At 38.3% G+C, this 23,866-nt stretch overlaps 1 protein-coding gene across 4 annotated transcripts; it reads right to left on the bottom strand.

The window, feature by feature from the left end:
• Window positions 1–1,664: 1,664 nt before the first annotated feature.
• adarb1a (adenosine deaminase RNA specific B1a) lies at window positions 1,665–23,130 on the bottom strand. 4 transcript variants are annotated; one of them, XM_057325922.1, is made up of 12 exons: window positions 22,902–23,130; window positions 16,290–16,342; window positions 12,686–12,712; window positions 10,055–10,123; window positions 8,209–9,140; window positions 7,047–7,161; window positions 6,784–6,952; window positions 6,178–6,329; window positions 5,930–6,098; window positions 4,345–4,526; window positions 3,787–3,965; window positions 1,666–3,701 (listed from the first exon to the last, which is right to left on the bottom strand). In XM_057325922.1, the coding sequence occupies exons 3-12, from the start codon at window positions 12,693–12,695 to the stop codon at window positions 3,525–3,527; spliced, it is 2,154 nt and encodes a 717-aa protein (XP_057181905.1). In that variant the 5' UTR covers window positions 12,696–12,712; window positions 16,290–16,342; window positions 22,902–23,130; the 3' UTR covers window positions 1,666–3,524. The 4 variants fall into 4 exon arrangements, with proteins under 4 accessions (XP_057181904.1, XP_057181905.1, XP_057181906.1 ...); XM_057325921.1 differs by lacking the exons at window positions 16,290–16,342; window positions 22,902–23,130 and adding an exon at window positions 15,534–16,144 and having other exon boundaries at window positions 1,665–3,701; XM_057325923.1 differs by lacking the exon at window positions 16,290–16,342.
• Between the last annotated feature and the right edge of the window lie 736 nt (window positions 23,131–23,866).

The raw sequence follows: 23,866 nt of genomic DNA, 5'->3' as shown, positions 1-23,866 counted from the left end.
ACAGGTGTGAAGAGCTGATATCGCCCAAACCAGCATGCCACTGATGCATCATGGGTAGAATGGGAAAAGCCAGAATTTTGAGAGAATGATCTTTGAGAGAACCATCTGACAACTTTCATAAGAAAATATACGAAAATATTTTTAGTTTTTTCTGTTCCTTTTAGTTACATTTTAAGCCATTTTGTTAAATGCTTTTGTCGTGTTTTATTATTCATTTGTTTATTTTATATGTTGCCTAACAAGATCCGAAACCATCTGACAACTTTCATAAGAAAATATACGAAAATATTGTTTTATTTTTAGTTTTTTTTGCGTTAATTTTAGTTTCATTTTTAGCAATTTTGTTAAATGCTTTTGTCATCTTATTATTTATTTGTTTATTTTGTATGTTGCCTAACAAGGTCCAAAACCATTTGACTACTTTCATAAGAAAATATACGAAAATATTGTTTTATTTTTAGTTTTTTGTTCAATTTAGTTACATTTTTAGCAATTTTGTTAAATGCTTCTGTCATTTTATTATATATTTGTTTATTTTGTATGTTGCCTAACAAGATCCGAAACCATCTGACAACTTTCATAAGAAAATATACGAAAATATATATATATTTTTTTTTTTTTGCGTTAATTTTAGTTACATTTTTAGGAATTTTGTTAAATGCTTTTGTCATTTTATTATTTATTTGTTTATTTTGTATGTTGCCTAACAAGATTCATTTATCATTATTTTATTATAGTTTTTGTTTATTTTTATAATTTTAGTGCCTTAAACATATTTTAGTTTATTTCTGAGGCAACATTTGTATTTCCATTGACTTTTTTCCAATAATTTTTAGGCAAATAATTTATATAATTTCAATTAACAGTAACGTTTTAAATTGTAGTAACTGTAGTAAACTATAATAACCTTGACCAGCGGTTAAAATAGATAATCAAACAAAAATATAACAAATATAGCTACATCGTATATGTAACGTTAATTAAATAATAGCATAACGTTATAATATAGAAGGTTGCTGCATGGTCAACCGGAAATCAGGTCATTTGAAAAATTTAATTTACAGACCTGGAAAAGTGGCAAAATGACAATAAAAAAATAATGAAAAACATACATGGTAAATATAGTTTGATCTACTTTCACCACCAGCTTGTTTCCACGACTCTTTGTTAGTGAAGTCTAGCCAAACGCAAAATACTGGAAAACACATCCCAAAGTCAGAAAGCATAGAAACCAATAAACATGATGTCAGACACAAAAACATGCTTTAGAGACTTCGGTCCTCCAATCTGATGAATGCTAATGTAAAAAGAAATAAGAGGCAGAGAACTCTCTATAATGTGAATGAACAGAGATAAAAGCATCTTAAAGCCAAAAGAGGCATTGTTGGAAGAGCCGCGAGCGGCGATAAACACAATTTCCCGCCAGTCACCGCACTGCTAATCGCTTTATTTCACCGGCCTGTGTTGCGAACAAACAATAAGTCATCATTTGGTGGAACTAGGATTTCAAAAACAAATCCACTACCTTTTGTTCGTAAAAACACACTGAACCCTTTTATAATAATTTGTTTTTAAACCTTTGTCTGTTGAACACTTAAGTGCTTTTAAAAGTCTTTGGAGTCATCAATGAAATGTGACTTTCAGGATTTTGAGAGAAACATGAGCAGTGAACGTTTGGATGGCATATCGAGTCGGATACTGATAAGAGTTAGTGAATGACATAAACCACAATCATATTGTAAGAGTTTTATTTTCTTGAAGATTTCTTCTCATGCAGGGTTTGTCACGAGAGCACTTCGACGCAAGCGGTTTGTACGGTTGGGCAAAAAAGTGCAAGTCTTCCTCAATATCGAAATCATCAAACATTTAGCTAAGATCAGCTTATATACAGCGTGCGTCTGCTTGTAAACACGGAGTTGCGCTTCCGGGTTGTCAGTCAGGACGCCGGCGTCTGCCCCTGGCTGTTTCGAGTCTGACGTCATCACGCAACAGTGTTTTTTGGCGATTTTAACAATCATAGGTAGTTTAGATGGTTAGAGTAGGGTTAGGGTGTGGGTAAAGGTTTCGTCAGGCTTGAAACACCAAGGATTTAGTCAAAACCAACAAGCCACGCCCACGGATCTGACTCGAAACATCAAGGATTTAGTGAGAGCCGTCTGCCCCCACCGAATGCGCCGAAGTGCTCTCGTGAACGCGCACCATAGACTGACAAGACAGAAGAGAATATATCGATTAAAGACGTTTTTTGTGTTTGTTTTTCTCACATAAAGTTGTCGTCATTTAAAAAAAATTCAATTGAGCCACTATGAGTGGATGAACCAATTTAATGATGTCTTTAGTACTTTTATGGACCTTGACAGCAACTATAACCATGATGTCTATGAGGCCTGCAAATCTCTTGGATGTCATCTAAAATATCTTTATTTGTGTTCTGAAGACATCGGGAGGTCTCAAAACATGTTGAACGTCATGTGGGTGAGTAAAAAATAACACAATTTTGATTTTGAGATGAACTTTTCCTTTAAGCAAAACATTGACTTAATAACGTCTAAACCATGCAAACAGATGTTTTTGAAAACGTGTTCATGTTCTGTTTTTTGTTTTTTGGTCAGAAATCTTCCACATATGTTTTGGATTCATGCAGGGAAAAAGATGCTGTTTTTATTGGTTGGTAACCAAATGCATTCTTAACATGAAACTAACAATTATGTGACAAGGAAGAACATAAAAAATGTACATGAAATACTACTGAATTTAAACGTGGTTGCGTTATAAAATTCATAGTAAAAATTAAATAAATGTTTTAAATAAACACTTTTTTAAAATCCTTTTTTAGTCTAATCTTAAACTCTACAAAATGCTGGGTTGGTTCAACCCATGGTCGGGTCAAATATGGTTATCTACTTCAATTTAAACCAACAGTTGGGTTTGTCCATATTTTACCCAACCATTTTTTTAACAGTACATCTTTTTTCAATTGTATGTTATGGCGTATGCTTATTTTCCATCATTTTGGGGGCGGTTACCCGAGGAGGGCTTAAGCCTAGTTCCAGACTAACTCAAATGTGAAATATGTCTTGATCGAAAACAACTTGCACTGACGTATCTTAAATATCATAAAGTGTGATTGTTTTTGTCTCAAGATGCACACAATAATGTTTAGAAATGTATTTGAAAATGACTTAAATAGGCCTAGTCCTGGTTTAAGATAGTCCCTGTCTGGGAAACCACCCCGTAATTTAATCTTTATATAATAACATCTTACAGCAATGTATTTATAATAAATTAAATAGCCGTTCTACAAGTATAAAATAGCATTTGGGTAAAATTTGCAACCCACCTTGCAGGGTTAGTTTAACCCAGAAAAGGGTTTATTGGTCATTTTGAATCAAGACATTTTTAAAAGAAGCTTACCGTGTCATTAAAAACAGGATATTATCAGAGTGACTTGCAATAATAATGAAGGGCGACGGTATGGCCCATGTAAATGTATGAAAGTCACTAGCCATCAATCATTTTCTCTCTCAGGGGTTGAGGGAAAACTGGTCTTGTTCGATGGGTTTATCTACCCACGCGCCCAGTCCTGCTTTATAGAACGCTTTGAAGAGATTTTGTTTGGCTGTGTGATACTCCAGGGCCGCCTGCTTTGCCTCGTGGTATGAGGTCGGCCGAGATCCTTGTATCCTTAAAGTCTCAGTGAGCTGAGAGAGGTAAAGAGATATTTATGCTTTAATTCACAAAAAGGTGTTTTTTTCAGAACATACTAAAGTGGAGGTTTGTGTTTACCTTGGCATGCAGACAGACCCATCGACTGTACAGGGTATGTTTACAGAGGTGTGACGGTCGCCCGAGGTCGTCTTTCCCTGTGGTGGCGTTAATGATCTCCAAACCCGGATCACCAACCGTCCAGTTGACGCTAAAGTTGGGAGCTTTTCCAGGTTGCCTCGCTTCGGTGTTACTGATGCCTGGAGATGGAGACAAAAGAATAAAACATTTAATTATCTATCTATCTATCCATCCATCCATCCATCCAGCTGACTATCCATCTATCCATCCATCTATCTACTGTACATCCATCCATCCATCCATCCATCCATCCATCCATCCATCCATCTACTGTACATCCATCCATCTGACTATCTGACTATCTATCTATCTATCTATCTATCTATCTATCTATCTATCTATCTATCTATCTATCTATCTATCTATCTATCTATCTATCTATCTATCTATCTATCTATCTATCTATCTATCTATCTATCTATCTATCTATCTATCTATCTATCTACTGTACATCCATCCATCCATCCATCCGACTATCTATCTATCTATCTATCTTACCACTAAGCAGGGGTTTGTTGACGTGGAAAGGCTGGGGCAGGTCATCAATATCAGCGATCCGTTGGTACATGGCTCTGGACAGGTGGTCGGCGTGGTACAAGCTGCCCAGAATTAAACTGGAGAAGTAGATGGGTTCGGTGAAATAGCTCAATAGAGACCCCTGCACTCCGATCACGTTCCATCTATGGGACGACACGTGATGATAAAAATCAAATGCGAAGTTTACAAAAAAAATACACAGATGTGAACTCTGAGCACCTTTCATTTGACCAGGTCAGGATGTGACCATACAGCACGCTATTTATGTCGTAGAGAAACGCACGGCACAGAACACGCGACGATTTCAAGCTTGCTCGCGTGCGGCCGTATTTACGCCATCAGAAAAATAACACCTGGGTGTATAATCTCAATCACCGTGATTTCTCCGAGTCCTTCGGGGTGAAGTAATGCACGAGCGCGCTCTAAAAGCCTCGGCAAGCAGCTGGATCGTAACGACGGCATTTAACTGGAGTGGGTTTCCGAGCGTGCGACGTGTGCGCCTAGTTGGGGGTTGTGTGTTTGCGGCGCTAGGCTTCCCTCAGTGGGATGGCTGTTTTCTGGAGGCCATAATCAGAGGCCTAATCAGGGACCCAATGCCCCGGCTCCAGGGTGCCGCCCGCTCCGGAGAGAGCTGAAGTGATTGGGGTTTCAGAACCGATGCGACAGCCAATCAGAGGCTTTCTGAGTGCCTGAGGGGCATAGAATGCTAATGGGGGGAAATCGGTAAAGGTGGTTGGGGGTGCGACGAAAGGTAAGTCACAGGAAGCGGTTGACATGTTAATGATCAATCGCAAGTGTCGCCGCAAAATTGGGCCACCTGATGCCAGCGGTTTTCTTAATACGCATCATCAGTCATCAATAACGGTCTAAAGTCATATTCTATGGCGCAATCAACGAAAGATGTTCACGAGAAAAACAGCACTCTCCGATCACAAAATGTGAATCAACAAAAATAGGTTTCAAATCAAAATTGACCGGAATAAACGATTCCTGTCTTTGGGTGCAGAAATCTTCGTAATTTTTCATCGAAATGTTAGCCAATCAAAGGTTGCCATCACCAAGCCCTCTTATTTTTAAACCCCTCCCCTCCAACCACCTCTCAAATCTTCAAATATTATTTGCCCAACTTTTTTACTTTACCTCAATATCGCCATCTATCTTTACAACATAAAATTGCAGGATACTTGACGTACGTAGTTTGAAGTCAAAGTTTTCCGCAAAATTGTATCAAATTGTAAATAATTGATTTTATGTATATTTTTTACTGAAAAATGTGAAATGTTCTCTCATTTCTATTTTACATCTGCTAAATTAAATAAATTTATAAAGTTACGTATTGCAGAGTTAACGTTAACTAAAAGGAAGATATTTACTTGAAATAAAAGTGAAGATTTGAAATACAAAAAAATGTATATACAAAAATTGCAGAGAAGAGATATACGTCCAATCACATAATCGCAGACAAGCAGCTGCATGCCGTTTTACGTCAAACGCGTCCCCACCTATTGATGACATCATCACAGTTCCTCCAGGAGTGACATCATACCTTGCGATCTTGTCGCTGCACGACATAGTTAGCAGTCTCTCTCCCTGCAGGACTCCATCCCAGGTCTGAATAGTGTTACTCGTACGAACCGGTATCGTTCCCTCTCCGGACTCGATCTTGGTCCGCAGCTGTCCTCGGGCCTTGCGGTTTGGATGCCGGTCACCCTGGTCTAAAAAGGAGCTTGTATAGGCTTACCACAACACAACAGATTTAATCCACAATCTATCGATCTCAAAAACGTTACGTACCCTCAGCGCCAGCCTCGTGGGGTGAGAAGATCCGAGCGTCTCCGCAGGGTGATGTGCTGATATACAGATGAAACTGAATGTTGTCTTTTAGCCGGTAGCCGCGTTGGCTGCACCATCTGAATATGGATTTCTCATGCTCCTCGGGTCTGTCGCTACAGAGAAACCGCGCACATTAAGCTATGATGTCGGCTAAGAGGGCTTTCAAATAATTGAAAAGAGGTCCATGGCCTGTCCCCCAACTCATCAAATCCGTCATTTATTATTTCACGGTGAATAAAGACCACGAGTGATCGGTTTTATACACATGACCATGTCAGATTAATTAATTATCCGCATCTGAAAATATATCCCAAAATAGTTTTTCATATCTGCAGCTGATGTGAATGATTTGTCACATTTCAAACTAAAACATTTGGGCGTAATTGTGAGATTAAAGTCAGAAGAGAAACCGAAACCAGCTGTTCTGAGTAATATAATCATTTTAAACATTGATGACTCATCCTGCACCAGACATATTTTAGTCCAATCAAACGCTCAAAAAATGAGTGAAAAGTTTAAGAGGGACCCGAGAAGAATTTTAGACCAAAAAACACGTGTTTGTCTCACCTAAGAAAGTACTCCAGCTGACCGTAGAGGTACCTGATGAGCGATCGCCGTGCGATGATCTCGGCATGGCAGTCGTTGAGGGCCAGACCCCTATCGCTCATGTACTCTCCATTTATACACTTGGTTCCCGTGGAAACGCAAATCACCTGAGCATCCTTCACATCCGTGCCTGCACATAACAACACGGCTCAATAGCAGAACTATTAAAGAGAACCGAATCACACGGTAAAATGACCACAGGGTCATTTTTGTGTGGCGCGTACCAGTTGTCATGACGACGCCTGCCAGGACTTTTCGCCGTGCGTGCGGGGAGCTGAAGTTGTCCGTCAGCTCGCTGAACTTTTCCACAACTAAACGAGAGACGGCGTCCGCGAGTACCTTCAAAACAAAACGACCCAAACATGAAAACCAGTTTGAGTTTCTTCGGCAGAGGATATTTTGAAGAACGTCAGTAACCAAACAACACTGAACCCTATTGACTTCTGTTGTATGGACACAAAACCACCGAGACGTTTCTCAAAATATCTTCTCTCGTGTTCCACAGACAACATGCAAGAATGACGTTGGACAGGAAACTAATCTCGCGATGAGATATCCTGTTTGAGAACGGCTCCTGTATCCGATTTTAATTAAGATGTGTTGATTCTCGTCTGTTGTTATCGGGGGGAATGGGAGGGATTATGAACAGGATTGATTTATGTGTAAATAATGCCGTGTACACTAGCGCGGCGATTAAAGGTTTAATGCTTGACTTCCTTTCAAAGCCAACGGAAACATTCGTGTCTCGATTCTGATTTAATTAAAACCGTTCAATGAAGACTGGCAGCAGCTTTATGAGGACAAATGATAGTTAAGCAAAGCCACTGATGCATAGAGTTTAATCGCATTAAATGTTATTTTATAATATCAGCCTGATGAATGAGACAAAGGTCGAATGTATAGGCATAACCGTTTACGTGAAGCTAAGTATATATTCAAACTGCAAAATCATAAACTAAACTTCTGATTAGTTTACTTCGTAAACTAAAATCGTAAAATTCTGATGGTTTGCACCCTGAACGTGTACAGTATGTGACTCTTCTTCTGTGGAAGAAAATATATATATATTTTGAGAAATGTCTGAGTGGTTTTGTGCCCATACAATGGAAGTCAATGGGGGTCAATTTTGTATGATTACGACATTCTTCAAAATATCTTCTTTTGTGTTCTGCAGAAGAAAGAAACTCATACAGGTTTGGAATGACATAAGGATGAATAAATGATGAAAGAACTTTCATTTTTGGGTGAACCATCCATGTAACGTCAATGTAAAACAACTGAACTCTGTGTGAACGGAACAAAGTGAATCCGAAGTGGAGTGTCACCTGGATTCACAGTAGCTGTCGTGTGATCGCATCAAAAGGAAAGTACTATAAAGTTCCTCACCTGAGGCAGGTGTAGCTGCAGTCCCTCCCTTGGGATTGGCTGCCGAGATGGTGTCTGGTCTAGCTGCATGTTAAACAGTCCCGATAACGCCGCCTGGGCCGCCCTCGCCTTCGCCAGCTTCTTATTCCTCCCGGAACCTTGAAAGCTTTTTGTATCCACGGTGACCGACATCACAAAGTTCTTAGCGTGGCTCTCGCCGCTCTCCGCCACAAACTCGTACTTCAGTCCCGGCCGAAGCTCGTTTAAGATCATCACTGCGTTTTTGCCACTGCCTGTAGGGGGTGCTGTTAGAGGCGCAGGCGGTGCGAGGGTTTGACTCGCCAGTCTGTTGTTGTTGTTGTTAAGGGTCACGGCAAGCGGATATTCGTTTATGGCGTGGAGAGCTCCATTGCTGCTCAGACTCAAGTAGAACAGGTCATCTGGTGGCGTTGGAGTTTCAAATCCATTAAACAGCATGTCTGGGAAATCCGCCTGGTCTGACGTAAAGTCCGCGTTGACCGTTAGCGTACGACCCATGGCGAGGTGAGCTTCAGACGCGTTAGGAAACTGAACAAAAGAACGTAGCGCTTTTTCAGCAGCGTTCAGTTTGGCTTTCTTCTTAGTCGGCCCCGAGCCTTCGAACAACTGTCCGTTAACTTCGATGGTCATAATGAAGACGGGCGCGTGCACGGGACCCGTCTGTGACATCAGCTTGTATTGCAGTCCCGGTTTGATTTCGTTAAGCTGCATGAGAGCGTTCTTGGGCAAGACCGGCCCTTGAGGTTTCCTGCGTTTCTTGGGGCGGAATTTGGAGTGCCCGTGACCTCTGTTGCCCTCTTCCAGAGGGCGTTTCCTGCCTAATCCCCGAGCGCTCCCATTGGCTATGCGATGCCCCTCTTTCGAGGAGAGGTTGTCCAGGTTGCGGTTTTCTTTAACGTCCATGCGACACGAACCTGCGATGCCCAGAGAGAATAACTTACAATGCCTTCGGTGCAGGACCTTGTAAATGTAAAATTACAGACTTTCATCTCTTGGAACTGGATTGAAATTATGTATTTTTTGTAAAGATAAAATATATGATTATATCATGGTAAATAAAAATGTTTCTTACTAATATAATTTAAGTAAATTATAGGTTAAGTTAAAATGGTTAAATATATTAAAAAATTAAATAGTGAAAATTATTTATTTAATAAATTACTATAAATTATATTTAATCATTTATGTACTTGAAAAATGAAATATATTTATATACTTAATTGAAAAAAATCAGTTCTATTATATTTGTACTATGTATGATGTTATATTTTATATAATAGCGAACAAATTATATAAAATAGCTTATATTGACCTTTTTTTACTAAAAAAACCTACCAGACTACCAAAATAAAAAAGAAACATCATGACAGCCAGTTGCCAAAGGCGATGAAAATGAGCATAAATTCTCATTTATAACATCCTGCAGTGAGAGATTAGTAAGTTACTCCATTTGGTGCTCAGAACAACTAGATCTTGATTGTATGGAAAGTCGGAAATCAAAGGTCAATGTTGAGGTGTGACCTCATCTGTTTAAACCTTTTAGTAAACAAAACAGTTAATAAGGAAGCGAATTGAAAAAGATCAAATCAGTGTCGAACAAGCACATCTTTATTCGTTAAGAGCTCAGAAGAGACACATTTTACTCCGTACATGAAATAACAGAAGTGTAGAACGAGACTGGCCTTTATTTTATATATTGTCATACCATGAAAAACATTTCTTGTTAATCATGTAATGCACACGTTCAATAAAAAGGTGAAAAGGTACACTTTTTGATAAGGGGTTGGATTCTACTCGAAGGACGGAGAAACGTAGATGACAAACTCACTCATGTGTTCCTCCTCATCTCCATCCAGCCCGAAGAACTTCTGCTGCCCTCTGGGCCGCCCACCAGCTCCTGCCACAGTGAAAACGAGAGATTTAAAATTCATCTCAGATCATCAGTGATCACGATTTGTGCTTACTGAAGTCATCTGTTCCCACTTACGCCCTCCGCCCGCTCTGTTAATGAGGATAATTAACCAGTTTTAATGACAGGGGAAACTGATGTGCAGGTGCAATTATTGCCCAATTAAACGCTAACATTCCCTTAATGAGACGAGCTTCCTGGAAAACATTCATCTCATTCCAGCATTCCCACTTCTGCTGGAGTGTGAACAGAAACAAGTCTGGAAGAATTAGAGGCCTGCCGGGGAGGAACGGCTTTTTGTTTTTTATTGGTTTTGTTTTATTAGTTCAATGAAGTTAAGCGACTCAGGGAGTCATTAAGAGGGCTTTAAGAATTACGTGAACGTCTGAGTCGGTTTTTGGGGGGATTTTGTTACTTGTATTATAGACGGTTTCAGCGGCAACAACAAAAACGAACGTTATGCGGCCAAAACATGACTTCCAATCTATCACTGCTGAGTAGTTTTAAATTAATTTAATACAATTAATATAGAATAAAATATTACTATAAATTCAATATGAAATATATTGTTATATTATGGCCAAACACAGACCGGAAGTTAACTTCAGGCCAGCGCGTGAGTCCACTATAGGCCTACATTACACTATTTCCTACCTCAACCAGAATATTATTTCTGGAACAGCACTGTTTCAATGTTAATATACTGTTTGATGTTGATATAATGTTATTAAATCAATAGCAACAATGTTTTAATGAAATCCAGACTTTATTTCCGCTTTGAGATGGGAAATCCGAGGTGTAAATCCTAAATTCGAGTTGTCTTGAACACAGCATAAATTGTTACTTACATTGACCACCTGAGCATAAATCATATAAACATAATAATACATAAATCGCCTGAGATGAAACAAAAACAGAATCAATGAAGGTCGGTTTTCAAATCCACCAACCAACATTTAAAGAAACATTTCCACACAAACATTGAGCAGGACGACCGAATAAAGGGCGTTCTCAATCTATACTGAAGCGTCTGTACGGATAAGCTTGAATGAGGCTTTGAAAAGCTGACTAAAGTGGATACAGTTGATAAGCGAGTCCGCGATAAACACGCCAGAAAGGCGCGATAAATCACGAAAGCTATTAGCGCCAGCGACACACGCTTCAGCGCGAGCTTTCCGAGGCACTGACACCGTTTCATTTCCCGTCATCAAAAGTTCTCAAGCGCTTCAAAACATCCCGTTCGCTGCTCAACTGAGGTGAGAATTGCAGGTGAAATTGACATGGTTATGCGCGCGTCCGGGATAAGTGCACCTGCTCGTCGTTGATGGCGATCACCGATTGAGGTTGACTACGAAGGAAGGATTATCCGCGTGAAAAGGCCATAATTTAAGGCACTTCTCACAGCACGACACCTGACACATTGGTGCTTTTATAAAGTGAGCACGCAGACGCAGGTATCGGCTGCGCAGCGTATGGGTCTTAGCCACAACATTTTGTCATTTCGTCTGATAAAAGATCAAACAGACTAATTAGACACGGCCTGTCCAGAATAATATTTTCGAGGAGTCTCTCCCGTGAGGACAAAGTAACAAGAGGTCAAATCGGAACCTAATCAAAATATTATTCTTTCGCCAAGGAATGTAGTTCTTGAGAAAATTTAATCAATGTGGTTGCCAAGCAACCCATACCGACGCAATGCTGTTACGTGTTTGTAGCGTAATTTTTTAATCAGAGTTTTAATCCAGAACTAGGCCCTATCCCTTTGTAATTTCCGGAAACAGTAAATTGGAAGCATCTATCCCTTTTAAAACAGCCAATAGCATTTAGTAGCCTATACTTCACAACCAGGAATCTAATAAGAAACTAAAGTATGTACACAACGCACTTAAAAAAAAAAAATCTCCCATTTAAACTTTCGCCTTCAACTCTTTAACTTCACTGTTCTGTCTGGATGAAGTACACTCGGGTCTTTTAGCAGAGCGTTTCGCAATTCGCATATCACAGCTATTAGCTAAACACATTCTCGAGCCAAAATGGCGTCACAGTTGCACGGAGGCTTATACGGATGCATTTAGGGTGTATGAAACGGCATACGGGTTTCAGAAAACAGCACGAGATGTAATAAATGCAGACGTTTTCAGTTCAGCACCATGGAGAGCTGCGAGCTAAGAGAGACTAATTCAGCACCACGGAGAGCAGCCGGCTTAAAATGCACAGCAGGTCTGTGAGTGAAGGGTAGACATACGATCAAAAGACACAGCCCGAACACAAGCAATAGCTCAGATCTACAGCCCTTCAGGAAATACTACAGAGAGAGAGCGAGAGAGACTTTTACTCTGATTCTCTGCAGACTGAGGAAAAACATGTGGCTTGATTCTCTCCAAGTGTCAGCTAAATGAAAACCCAAGTTTCTAATCAAGGATATTATGTCAAAATGGGAACAAACTTACATGTTTAGAAGTGGACGAACTGCATTAATGAATAACGCCAGTATATTTCAATATATATATTTTTTCAAAGATTCTCATGCAAATACAAATAAGTTCCTACCTTCATTCATGGCTTTGCTGATAATCCCTGTGGATAGAAACATTTGCCATTAAAATGTTTAAATAAAACATTCATGTTACTCACGAGAACAATCTCACATAATTGAAATGTTGAAAAACGTATGTACAGTATATGCTATAATACTGATAATAAAATAATTCAACTGTTTCATTTTTTGACCTATTGCATATAAGGAGTGTTTGGGAAAACTTCTTGAAATCAGTCATCAGAAGGCATCAAACAATAATGAACATATTGTGAACGTGTCATGGTTTCGAGTACGAAATGTTAGGACACTAAGCTACCACCAGTCCATGCTGGTGTTTATTATCAAACACGTACTGTAGGTCTTGCCATCTTTCAGACATTTAGCATCGGCAAGTTTTACATGCATTCACCGCAGGACCTGTGACATTTTTAGGACAGCCTTCATTTAACGCAAACTCCGCAGGGACTCTAAGGAATGAAAAGCTAAGCCATTTTTTAATATACAGATACACACACATATTTATAAAAAGAGAAGGAACTAAACTCTAATAGATGTTTATACTATATTTGGATTTTATACCAAATTATAAAAGTAAATTCACAGAATTAGCAGAAGCCAACTTCCATTATTCTAAAGGTGAAGTGTCTTTAAAAGCACCACTGGTGCCACAGATCTCCCCGGCAGGAGCAGTTGGGACGAATGATGTGTTTTATCAGCAAAGCTCCAGACCGGACCACATGCCACTGAGACGGATCTATCTCTCAGTCCATCAGAACAGGTAGAGACGGGAGGAGAGCCAGAACACGAGACAGGTGGGCTGGACACGGTCTCGACCGGTCAAACCGAACAGCTCGAGCTAATGCTGAATTCATTCCCCCTCTGGTAGATTAAAGTCACAGTTCGTCTAACAGAGCTTCAATCCACTTTTTTATCTCGGTGTAAGAGCTTGAGTGACACAGGGTGCATTTCATTTGCTGTGCCCCATTTTCTACGAAAGTGCAATATTTGCAACCAACCATTTAAATAACTTGTTGGTTTAGTGTTTTTATTGTATATTTTAACCCAACTGTTGAGCTTATCAACTGCAGAACTTAACTCAACAATGTGTTTGCCAACTAACTTTCCAAAAAAAATTGTAAGATAGAAAAGCTGACAAGATCTTGCCTATCGTGCAAGCAAGCACCCTTGAGATCACTTTAGGAGGCCGAAAACTGGAAAATTTACACAAAGAGGTTGCCCATTGTTTACTTTGAATAAGGGGATTATGGGAACAAAGACTTTGAGGAGGTGTCTGTTCCGAATCTATTATTGGAAAACAATCGGATATCTACATCTGAACACAGGCTAGACTTCTACAAATAAAGGATCGTAAAAGGGTTCTTTGTCATGTTGTATGCTTCCAAAACCTTTAACATCCATCTATGTTTTGGAAATTGGTTCCTTGGACGATATAAAGGAAAGAAACGGTTCTCTTAAGAACCTTTTTGAAACCAAAAATATTTGCTGCAAAAAACCTTTTTAGGACCTTTTCCTCCGTTAAGATGGACATCAGTGTCCGGAAAGTTTGCTGAACAAACAGGTCCTTAAAGGAATAGTTTACCTGACAAATTTACTCACCCTGTTGTCATTTTAAACTTGTGTGATTTTCTTTCTTTTGCAGAACACAAAAGAAGATATTTTGAAAAATGTTGGTAACCAAAAACCATCGGTCCCCGTTGACTTCTATTGTATGGACACATTACATTCAGTCTTTTGGCAGACGCTTTTATCTAAAGCTACTTACAAATGAGGTAAACAATTGAAGCAATTGGAACAACATAAGTACAACAAAAATATATAGTCTTATATAGCCTACCACAGTATACAAAGCTTAGTTTTTTTGCAAGTCAATGGGGACCAACGGTTTTCTATTATGAACATTTCTCGAAATATCTTAATCTGTGTTGTGCAGACCTGACAACACAAGAACACCTAGAAAGACAAACAGGTTTAAAAAGACAACAGGATGTGAAAATAATGACAGAATTTTCATTTTGAAGGTGAACTATTCCTTTAAGATTGGTTTAAATAACATATTATTGGCATCAACCAGCATATTCATCCCTAAATGTAAACAAAATGCTTCAAACACTAATTCAATCGCTCAACTAGTGAACACAACAAAGGTTGGGCGACTCTCGGACTGCTGGCGTAACCACGGTGAGAGATTAGCGGCGTGAAGTGGCCGTTCTAATGAGAGGATTAAACTTCACACATGAAGAGCTAGCTGAATTGAACCTGCTATCTGCTGCCTTCAGCACAGACCCACGACACGAATTAAGATGAGAGAGAGATAACAGGAGAAGACGAGAACTACAAGACGAGAGAGAATGATAAAGAGAACGAGAGACGAGGAGCGAGGACAGACGATGAACGAGAGAGAGAACTGATGGACTAGAGAGAGAGAGAGAGAGAGAGACTGAGAGAGAGAGAGAGAGAGAGAGAGAGAGAGAGAGAGAGAATACACCCTATTCGTAAGATCTGAGAATATTCTCTAGAATATCAAACATGAGCTATGTGCAACAATATGCATTTTACTATAAAGTGACCTTACTTTCAATAAACATTCCAGGTTTGAACAAAACGAAACATATAGAAGTGTCGGAAATAAAACTAACACAGATATTTACAAACACACTCATTCACACAGAAACAAAGTCTACACAACAAATATTACACCTAGAGGATTTTGCATCTCAAAATATTTTAAATGCTAGAAGAAAAACAATGTCAACAACGTTTACATAACATCTAGCAGACGTTTAAGCAGCTACATCTAAATTGTTCACTTTAAAAGTGTGAGAAACGCACGTAGTTTACCTTTGCGCTCGGATCGTTTTTTGCGTCTTCTCTTAAATCTCCTACGTACGAGGGAGTAATAAGTGCCCATGTTTTGAGAGCAGCTCTGTGACTGAGCCATAACGTGCAAAACCATAAGCAAGTCTCCCCCTCTCTCTGCTGATCTGGAGTCCACTTCAGGAGTGAGGAATGAGAACGAAAGACATGGAGGAAATAAAGGGAGGAGGAAGGTGTTGTGTGTTTGTAAAGAGAGAGGCGGGGCTGTCTGGTGGGACGCAACCACGTGTGAACTGTACTGAACCCACCCTCACACAGACCAACACAAAAAACGATTCCTGGAGCTCAATTGGTAGAGCATTGCGTGAGCAGCGCATAGGTTGTGGGTTTGATTCCAACACACAAAATTGCGTAGCTTGAATGCAATGTAAGTTGCGCTAGAACTGGCAATGGCACTTCATCATGACCAATCCTTTAATTTTTCATACTTTGTCCTTGACTGACATGATCACTCAACTGATGTAATAAAAAAACAGTAGAGTGTTTTCCAAAAATTAATTAATTGCAATGCACTCGATTTGATTTTCAACACTCTGGCTCCCCCTAGTGGACACTATAGGATACCACAACCATATATTTAAAGAGTACATAAGAAGGGATTTTTAAGGTGTGTGTGTGTGCGTGCGTGCGTGCGTGCGTGCGTGCGTGCGTGCGTGCGTGCGTGCGTGCGTGCGTGCGTGTGTGTGTGTGCGTGCGTGTGCGTCAGGGCATGATACACACCTGTATTTTATCTCCACTGTTCTTTATCAATTTTATGTCGAAAGACCTGTGACCTGTAATAAAACGAGAGGTTTAAACCATCCGCATTAAAATTAAAACAAATCAAAAGTTAATAAATAACATATGTGAGACAAGGTTTCGTTTCAGGAATTTGAAGGGACAAACCAGAATATGGTTATAATTCACGAGCACGAGCCTGAAACAGCCAATAGGTGGCAGTGTACACTTACATTAAATCCAATTGCAACAGCTATAAACAGCCAGCAGATGGCAGTGTAGACTGAGCAAAGCATCATGTGTCAGATTGATGTCAAATTGGGTGAGGAAGGTTAATTCAGAGCTTTACAAACAAAAGTCTAAATATAAATCTCTTCAGAATAAAAGGCACACATACAACGGCCTAAGTCTTTGTTTTTATTTTTGTACAAATGTCACTGCATTGACGAAACAAAATATAATCAACTAAACTAACTTCACTTTTTCTGAGCCTTTAGTTATTTTCAATCTCAGTTTTGGGGACACTGTACACACAGAAAGAGAGAGAGAGAGAAAGAGAGAGAACTCTGACCAAAAATAAAAAAACACCCCATTACTCACTAAACTATTCTTGGGTAAATAAAAAAGGTTAAACGTACCCTTTTAAACTCACATTTTAACGTGTAAATGAAACTTTTTCTCTGTTACTTTAAAAACTGTATTAAAGTGTTTAATACAACACATCGATATCAGGCTTGTATGTACTTTGAAAATACCACAATATAGCTGCTCTCCTTCTGAAACCTTGTATATCTATATTTCATGATGTTCATTTTTTTGCCATAAATCATTATTATTACCCACTCTGGGTTTTGCAAATATCTAACCAATAAAAAGTATTAAAAAGTGCTTATCAACTTAAACAACACATTATGTAATCATTTAAAAAGTACAGTACAATTTCCTGACAAACAACAAATTTGCACAACTACGTTTTCAGAAAGACAGCAACGATATATGAATGTGCTAATCATTCAGTCCCTTAGAAATAGCATATGCAACAAAAGCGGTATAATGGTAACGAAACTGTTCTTTTTTTGGAAGGAAATGTATCAGAAAAAACACATGGGTTAGATCATATATCTGTCCATATATTAAAACGTCAGAGCGAAGTTATTACAGATCTTTTTACAATCAGTATGACAAATGCTACATGAGGAATGATTTGAGACAGAAAACATCAATCAATCTGTTAAAGTGACGCTGGCCCCTGACCTCATCTCAGCCACAGAGAACAGCTCTCTGCTCCAACCGTAACCGTAGAATCCCCTGAAGATTCATCCCAATACAATGATGAAGGATTACAGCGTGAGCGTGCCAGGAGTGAGTAAAATAAAAAATTCACACAGGAATTCCTATACACTTTCTCACGTTGACCAAAAATCTTATCTAAATTAAATCAAAATGATCTTTTAAAGTGGAATAGAATGAACAATTGGGGTAAAATAATCCAAACTCTTACAGCCCCTATTTACAGCTGCCATAGAACCGATCTACTGTATGATGATCATTTACAAAGTTTGATTGGGAAATCTGTGCCAACAAAAAGTCTTGTAAAAACCATTCAAATTAATGACAAGCCGCTTTGAAACTTCGAAACACATCACAGCCTTTAAGTGAAAGCATAGCACATGCCTCACACACAATAAAACACCACCTGCTGCGATAAGACCCCATACACAAACACACACACACACACACATACGCATAGATCCTGTCCTGACGTGCCTTTTCCACTCTGATGGAATTCAGCATTTAATGCATCATGATGAAACTACATACACATAAGGAATGCCGAAACACATTGTAATCATTTGTGTTAGTTAAAAAGTGAAATGTTTAAAGGGGTCATATGGCGCGAATACGTGTTTTTCTGTGTCTTTGGTGTGTTATGAGTTGCATGTATTACACACTTAAAATTGCTAAAATTAAGGTGTCGGAACAAAAGATGCATTCTATCTAAAAGCGAATGCTCACCCAGACCTGCCTGAAACGCCTCGTGTAACCACACCCCCACAAATCTACGTCAGTTCGTGGTATGATTTGACTAAGACCGCCCAAATGTATACGCAAGTAATGTGGGCGTACCTGTCAGTACAATTGCTTTGGAAACTGATGTTCCTGAATATGGTAAGAGGCGTTACATTTCCGTCACACACTTGCAGTATTCGACCAATCACTACGCACCGGTTAACTGGCCAATCATAGCACACCTCGCTTTTCAGAGCCATGAGCTTTGTAAAAAATCAGCGCGTTTCAGAGAGGCGGGGCAAAGAGGAGATACAAACATGCACGGTATGTGGAAAATACAGCGTTTTTTAACCTTAAATCGTGTATACACATTGCATTACATCTAAAACAAACCATAATATTCGTTTTAGCCGTGTCATTTGACCCCTTTAAAAGGTGAAGTGTGTGATTTCTGTGCCAACAAAGAGAATTTCAGAAACACAAACTGCCTTCCTCCATCTGCATTGGTTGAACAAACAGGTAGCTCCGCCCCAGCAAGACCATAAAATAGGGCTGCGCAATGTATCGAAATGATCAAAATATTGCAAATGTGCATACCGCAATATGCATTTCGCAACATTTTGCAATAACTTAATTATTTTTAAAATTCAAAGTTACGTATAGACCACTTTGGATGAAGTAAACAACACTGATCCAAGGCTGGTCCACAAGAACTTCCTGTTTCAGTATTTTCACACGACACAATGGTTGCTCAAAATGCAACTAACAGAACATTTTAAACCGAATCAAAATCTTTAACTTAAAAAAGTTTAAATTATATATGTGAGATAAAAAATTGTTTAAAATTTAATTTGTATTTTTTCTGGACCAGTGTTTACATCTTGCAAAGTGGTCTATATACTGTATTTATATACAGGTTATATAATTTTTTCAATATATTTGAAAACAATTTAAATTGATAGAAATATCGTCTCGCATATCGAATTTCGCATTATTTAGCATGCTATCGCATATCACATTTTTCTTTAATATAGCACAGCCCCTCCATAAAACTGAGAAGAAATACTAAATATTACATATTATTCATTTTTATTTACACAGACATTATCTTCCTTAAAACTGCACATTTAACATTATAGCGCATTGGAACAGACCTTCATAATAATATCTATCCACATACGAGAATGTGTAACAATTTCTCTTAACCATTTAGTTCTCTTGTGTGCAAAAACATATTCATCTCAAATTGGAAGCGCCGATCATCTTTTACTGTATGGTGCTGTAATTCGCACACATTTTACATTTAGGCATTTGGCAGACACTTTTATTCAAAGTATCAGTGCATACAAGCTACACATTTCATCAATAGCTGCATCCACGAATCTACCAATTGAGCTACATTCAAAAAAGAAACAATTTTATCTTTTGAAACTATATGAGAAGTCATTCACAACATGAGAGTAATGCCAAAACTTGCAAACCATTTTTATGACGACATCTCATCTGCCCGGGTTACGACTGCCGCTTGTTTAACATTCACACTAACAGCTAAAAATAAAAGCAAGCGGCATTCCGTCATGCGGCTCGCTATTTAATATCACAAACACCTCGTTCGTGCAACATTTATAAAGTGCTAAAACAATCTAGGAAAGCTTAAGGACCTCGTTTTACATCTAATAAATAGCTTCGTGTGTATGAATGTTAAATCAACAAAGAACACTAAATAACTATTTTTATCAGGGGAAACAAACTTGATAATGAATGTCAGAGGAAAGAAAATCCGTAACAAACAAGCTTCTTAATGAGCGGTCTGCCCCGTTATGAGGAAATCAAATTAAAATAGTCCCATTGAGTACGCACATGGGGTCCAACGCCAAAATGACCTACAAGGATGTGACTGAAGTCAGTTTTATCAAAGGAAAATCTGCACAGAAACTCAAAACATGCTAAATATCAAGACACTAATGGCTTCTAGCTGTCTTTGAAATGTAAATGTTCAGAAAGATCAACGAAGAAAGATTATTCAGCTTGTGGAGTTTGGTGTCAAAACACATATTTTAGGCCAGTGGTTCTCAAACTTTTTCGTTGTAAGGCCCCCTTTGTGAAGAGTGCATTGCTTTGCGGCCCCCCAAATAAAGACTTATAATCTTAAATTTTACATTTTTATTTAAACAAAAACATATTCGGTTATACAATGCTGAAACATCAATTCTTTTGTCTGGTGGTCTTATTTTTCTGATGTTTGATTGCATAAAATCTATGATCAATTTCTATATTTCATAAAATGCCACAAAATCTGTGGCCCCCCTGGATCCATCTCGGGGGCCCCCCCAGGGGCCACGGCCCCCAGTTTGAGAACTACTGTTTTAGACAATCCAAGCTACAGATTAAACAACACTTGTCAGATAACCTGAAAACTCCACCTGTCTTTTATGTGAGGTAAAGCCGATGACGCCACGTGAAAGGCCATGGGACGCTCAAAAACAACGCACACTTTTAGAGAAAACCATTATACAAATGACTTACAAAACTTAAACACAGGTTTCAGCAGCTAGAATACACACCCCTAGTCTTTATAATTGTATTCCTTCAATCACCCTTCAAGTTGTCCCAGATTCATTCACCACATGGGCAACTGAAGGTCAAGCATGTTGCATTGTGGGACATAGTAGGCCTCACCTATCCAATGTAGTGCACTCTGATGGTATATACTGCACATTTTGGTCGAATGTTTTTCTGGGTGCTCAAAACTAGGGATGCACGATAAATTATCGGTACCTTATCGGTATCGCCGGTAATCAAATTTAGGCCGATATATATTATAGCCGATAAATTATGAATCATTTCGTCTGGTTCAACCACTCTAGCTGCACACTGCTCAAAGTTAAAATCCAGTACAGTACTGTCTTTCTGTCGTGATCATTCACTTACTGCTATTAGCAAAACATTGTTGATGTAGTATGTAGATATTTATGAATGTGTAAATCATAGGAACAAACACATATTGTTTGAATCAGACTGCTGTCTGAATGCTTTCCATCTTGAGACATGTTGAACTTGTGGCTATTGAGAAACACCTTTCTGGGTTGCTCTGGAAGAACATCTTTAATTTGTTTATTAGATAGACATTATACCAGAAAAGTTGAAAAGTTAAAGAATCTTTAATTAGTGTAAAGTGGGCTTGGTACATGATTTTCAGGAGAAAAAGAATGTTCAGAAAATGTTAAATTAATATTTAGGTGCTGTATATCGGCCAATATATCGGTTATCGGCTTCCAATGTTCAAGAATAATCGTTTATCGTTATCGGCCAAAATTTGCATATCGGTGCATCCCTACTCAAAACGTACAGAAAATAAGCATTCTATGAAGTATGCATTCTACAACAATAGTTTGAGAATTATGATGTAATGCCACTGTAAACTTGCTCATTATTAGGGTTCTACATTTGGCTAAGAACTGCAGATTTGGTGCATATATGCAAAAAAGGTTTAGCACATTCAAGATGAAGAGCAAATTTACTGGAAAGTGACAAAAGAATAAGTAAAACAAGACACGTTCATACAACCTTGACAAAACACTATAAGCAAGACAAAATATACTAAAACAATAATTGACAAACAGGGCAGAAACATAAAAAAACTATTATTTAAAATAAAAGCCATGGATTTCATTTCAAAATAAAAGTCTAAATCTGATTGATTTAATAGATTTTTTAATGATTGATTTAATAAACCAAAATCGTTTATTTTGGTTTGAACCTATAAAATACGATTTTATGGTTTAGATTAAAAAATTCAGGACAAAATATCTGGCCAAAGTCGTGGATTTGACCATTTACACAACTGAAGTAAAATATTTTACCATACTGCTGAAAAGTAACACTTTTATTATTTATAATTTCTAAACAAATGTCTAAGTTTACCAAGTTCCGCATTTCACAGTATGACTTTTGTTGATGCATACTCAGTTCTACATCATTGCTTCCCCCATTTCTATCCATGCAGAATTCACACCCGCCCGGGCACGGGTTTTCGTTTGTTTTACTAAACAAACCACAATTGGAATTTAAACAAAGAAGCAAAACATACTTCAGCATTAATACAGAACTTCAGAATAGTACATATATAGAAATACAGAAAAAAAAATTATATATATATACACTGTATATACATATATGCATGTACAAATTAAATAGTATTATTAGAAAAAATAAAACCTGAACCTTTGAACTTTGAATTACTGACAACCTCCTAAGACACAGCAATCATTTTCTTTATGTTAATATAGTAATGAGATATAATATTAAACTAAGATTTTATCATTTAAAACGTTCTTAAAGTATTTACGATCTCAGCAAATCAAGTTTGTGAAAGATGGCTGAATTTTGTAAATAAGATCTGTTGCATCAGGATTTCGGACAAGTGTGTCATCTTCTGCCTTCAGACGCACCATTAGATGCTGAACCACACATAATGGACCATTCATTACATCCCGTTCTTCATTTCATGCATATACATTGATGCGTTGATAAAACACAAGGTAAAGCTAATGAAACGCATGCGCATGTGATGTTTTGACGTGAAGAAAGGTGAAAAATACTTACAGTAGATTGTCCGGTTTACATAGGCTACTAGAGATGGATGCGGACGGACCAAATGCCTCCAATAAACAAAACGATATGAAAAAAAAATCAAACGTGAAGAAAATTCTATCGCAATGTGTGGCAAAAACACGAATACGTAGCAGTTGTGTTAACGTAAGCAGCCCATCACTGCATATCGTACATTGAATCATTGAATTAGCGTGTTTTCATCTGCGCTTCAGATAATGCAATGGATGCAGAGAAGCAACCGCAGACGACATCTGATTGGCCAAAGAGTGGGCGGGATGATCTACACTACGACGTGTGATTGGCGCATCAGGATTTGACGGGCTTGATGATCGCGCTGATTGGTCAGAAGGACAGTTGAACGGTTTGATATACTGAACGTGGACAAACTTAAAAGGACCCATCACCTGATCAAACGTTAGCAAAATTCTTTTTATTAATGATTTTACATTATATTATAAGACAATGGACGAAAAATGTGACAAGTGCGCCACATTAAAAAAAAAGACTAGATAACAACGTGTTTAATCACGTGCCATTTAAAAAAGGTAGCCCCAACTACACTACTGCTTTTTTAAAGCATAAAATAATTTTAACTTAAATTTAACTTGAATTTAAATGATAAGGCCTAATACAATGCCATCCATACAGTTTTATGGGAAATGGTAAATAATACTATAAAGTTAATAATAAATATATAATGGAAGCATAACACTGATATAAAATGCTAAATACATGCTAAATTATCAATTTTTGCTCATACAAATACATCATGTCTGATTTATTACTTTATAAAAGAAGAAAATGCTAACTAAAAATAATAGCTTAAGACTTTGTTGTCTCGGAAGGTCAACTTGTCCCGGCGGGCCCCTGACTCAGCTGGCCCCCCTCAGACCATCTATTGTCATGAAGAGGCATTGCTGCTTCTGACCTTGCGTGTGAGTCATACAGAGGGTGGG

The sequence above is a fragment of the Triplophysa rosa genome, linkage group LG25 (genome assembly GCF_024868665.1).
Source record: "Triplophysa rosa linkage group LG25, Trosa_1v2, whole genome shotgun sequence".
NCBI classification, from domain to species: domain Eukaryota; kingdom Metazoa; phylum Chordata; class Actinopteri; order Cypriniformes; family Nemacheilidae; genus Triplophysa; species Triplophysa rosa.
This window is presented reverse-complemented; position numbering and strand designations above follow the sequence as displayed.

Excerpts from the sequence above, each read along its gene's own strand:
- adarb1a (XM_057325921.1), bottom strand. The coding sequence starts at position 15,648 with ATGGTTTTGCACGTTATGGCTCAGTCACAGAGCTGCTCTCAAAACATG. Across the intron at positions 12,713-15,533 it reads AAAACGATCCGAGCGCAAAG|GGATTATCAGCAAAGCCATG; the intron begins GTAAACTACGTG and ends TTCTATCCACAG. Across the intron at positions 4,527-5,929 it reads TGCAGCGACAAGATCGCAAG|ATGGAACGTGATCGGAGTGC; the intron begins GTATGATGTCAC and ends GTCGTCCCATAG.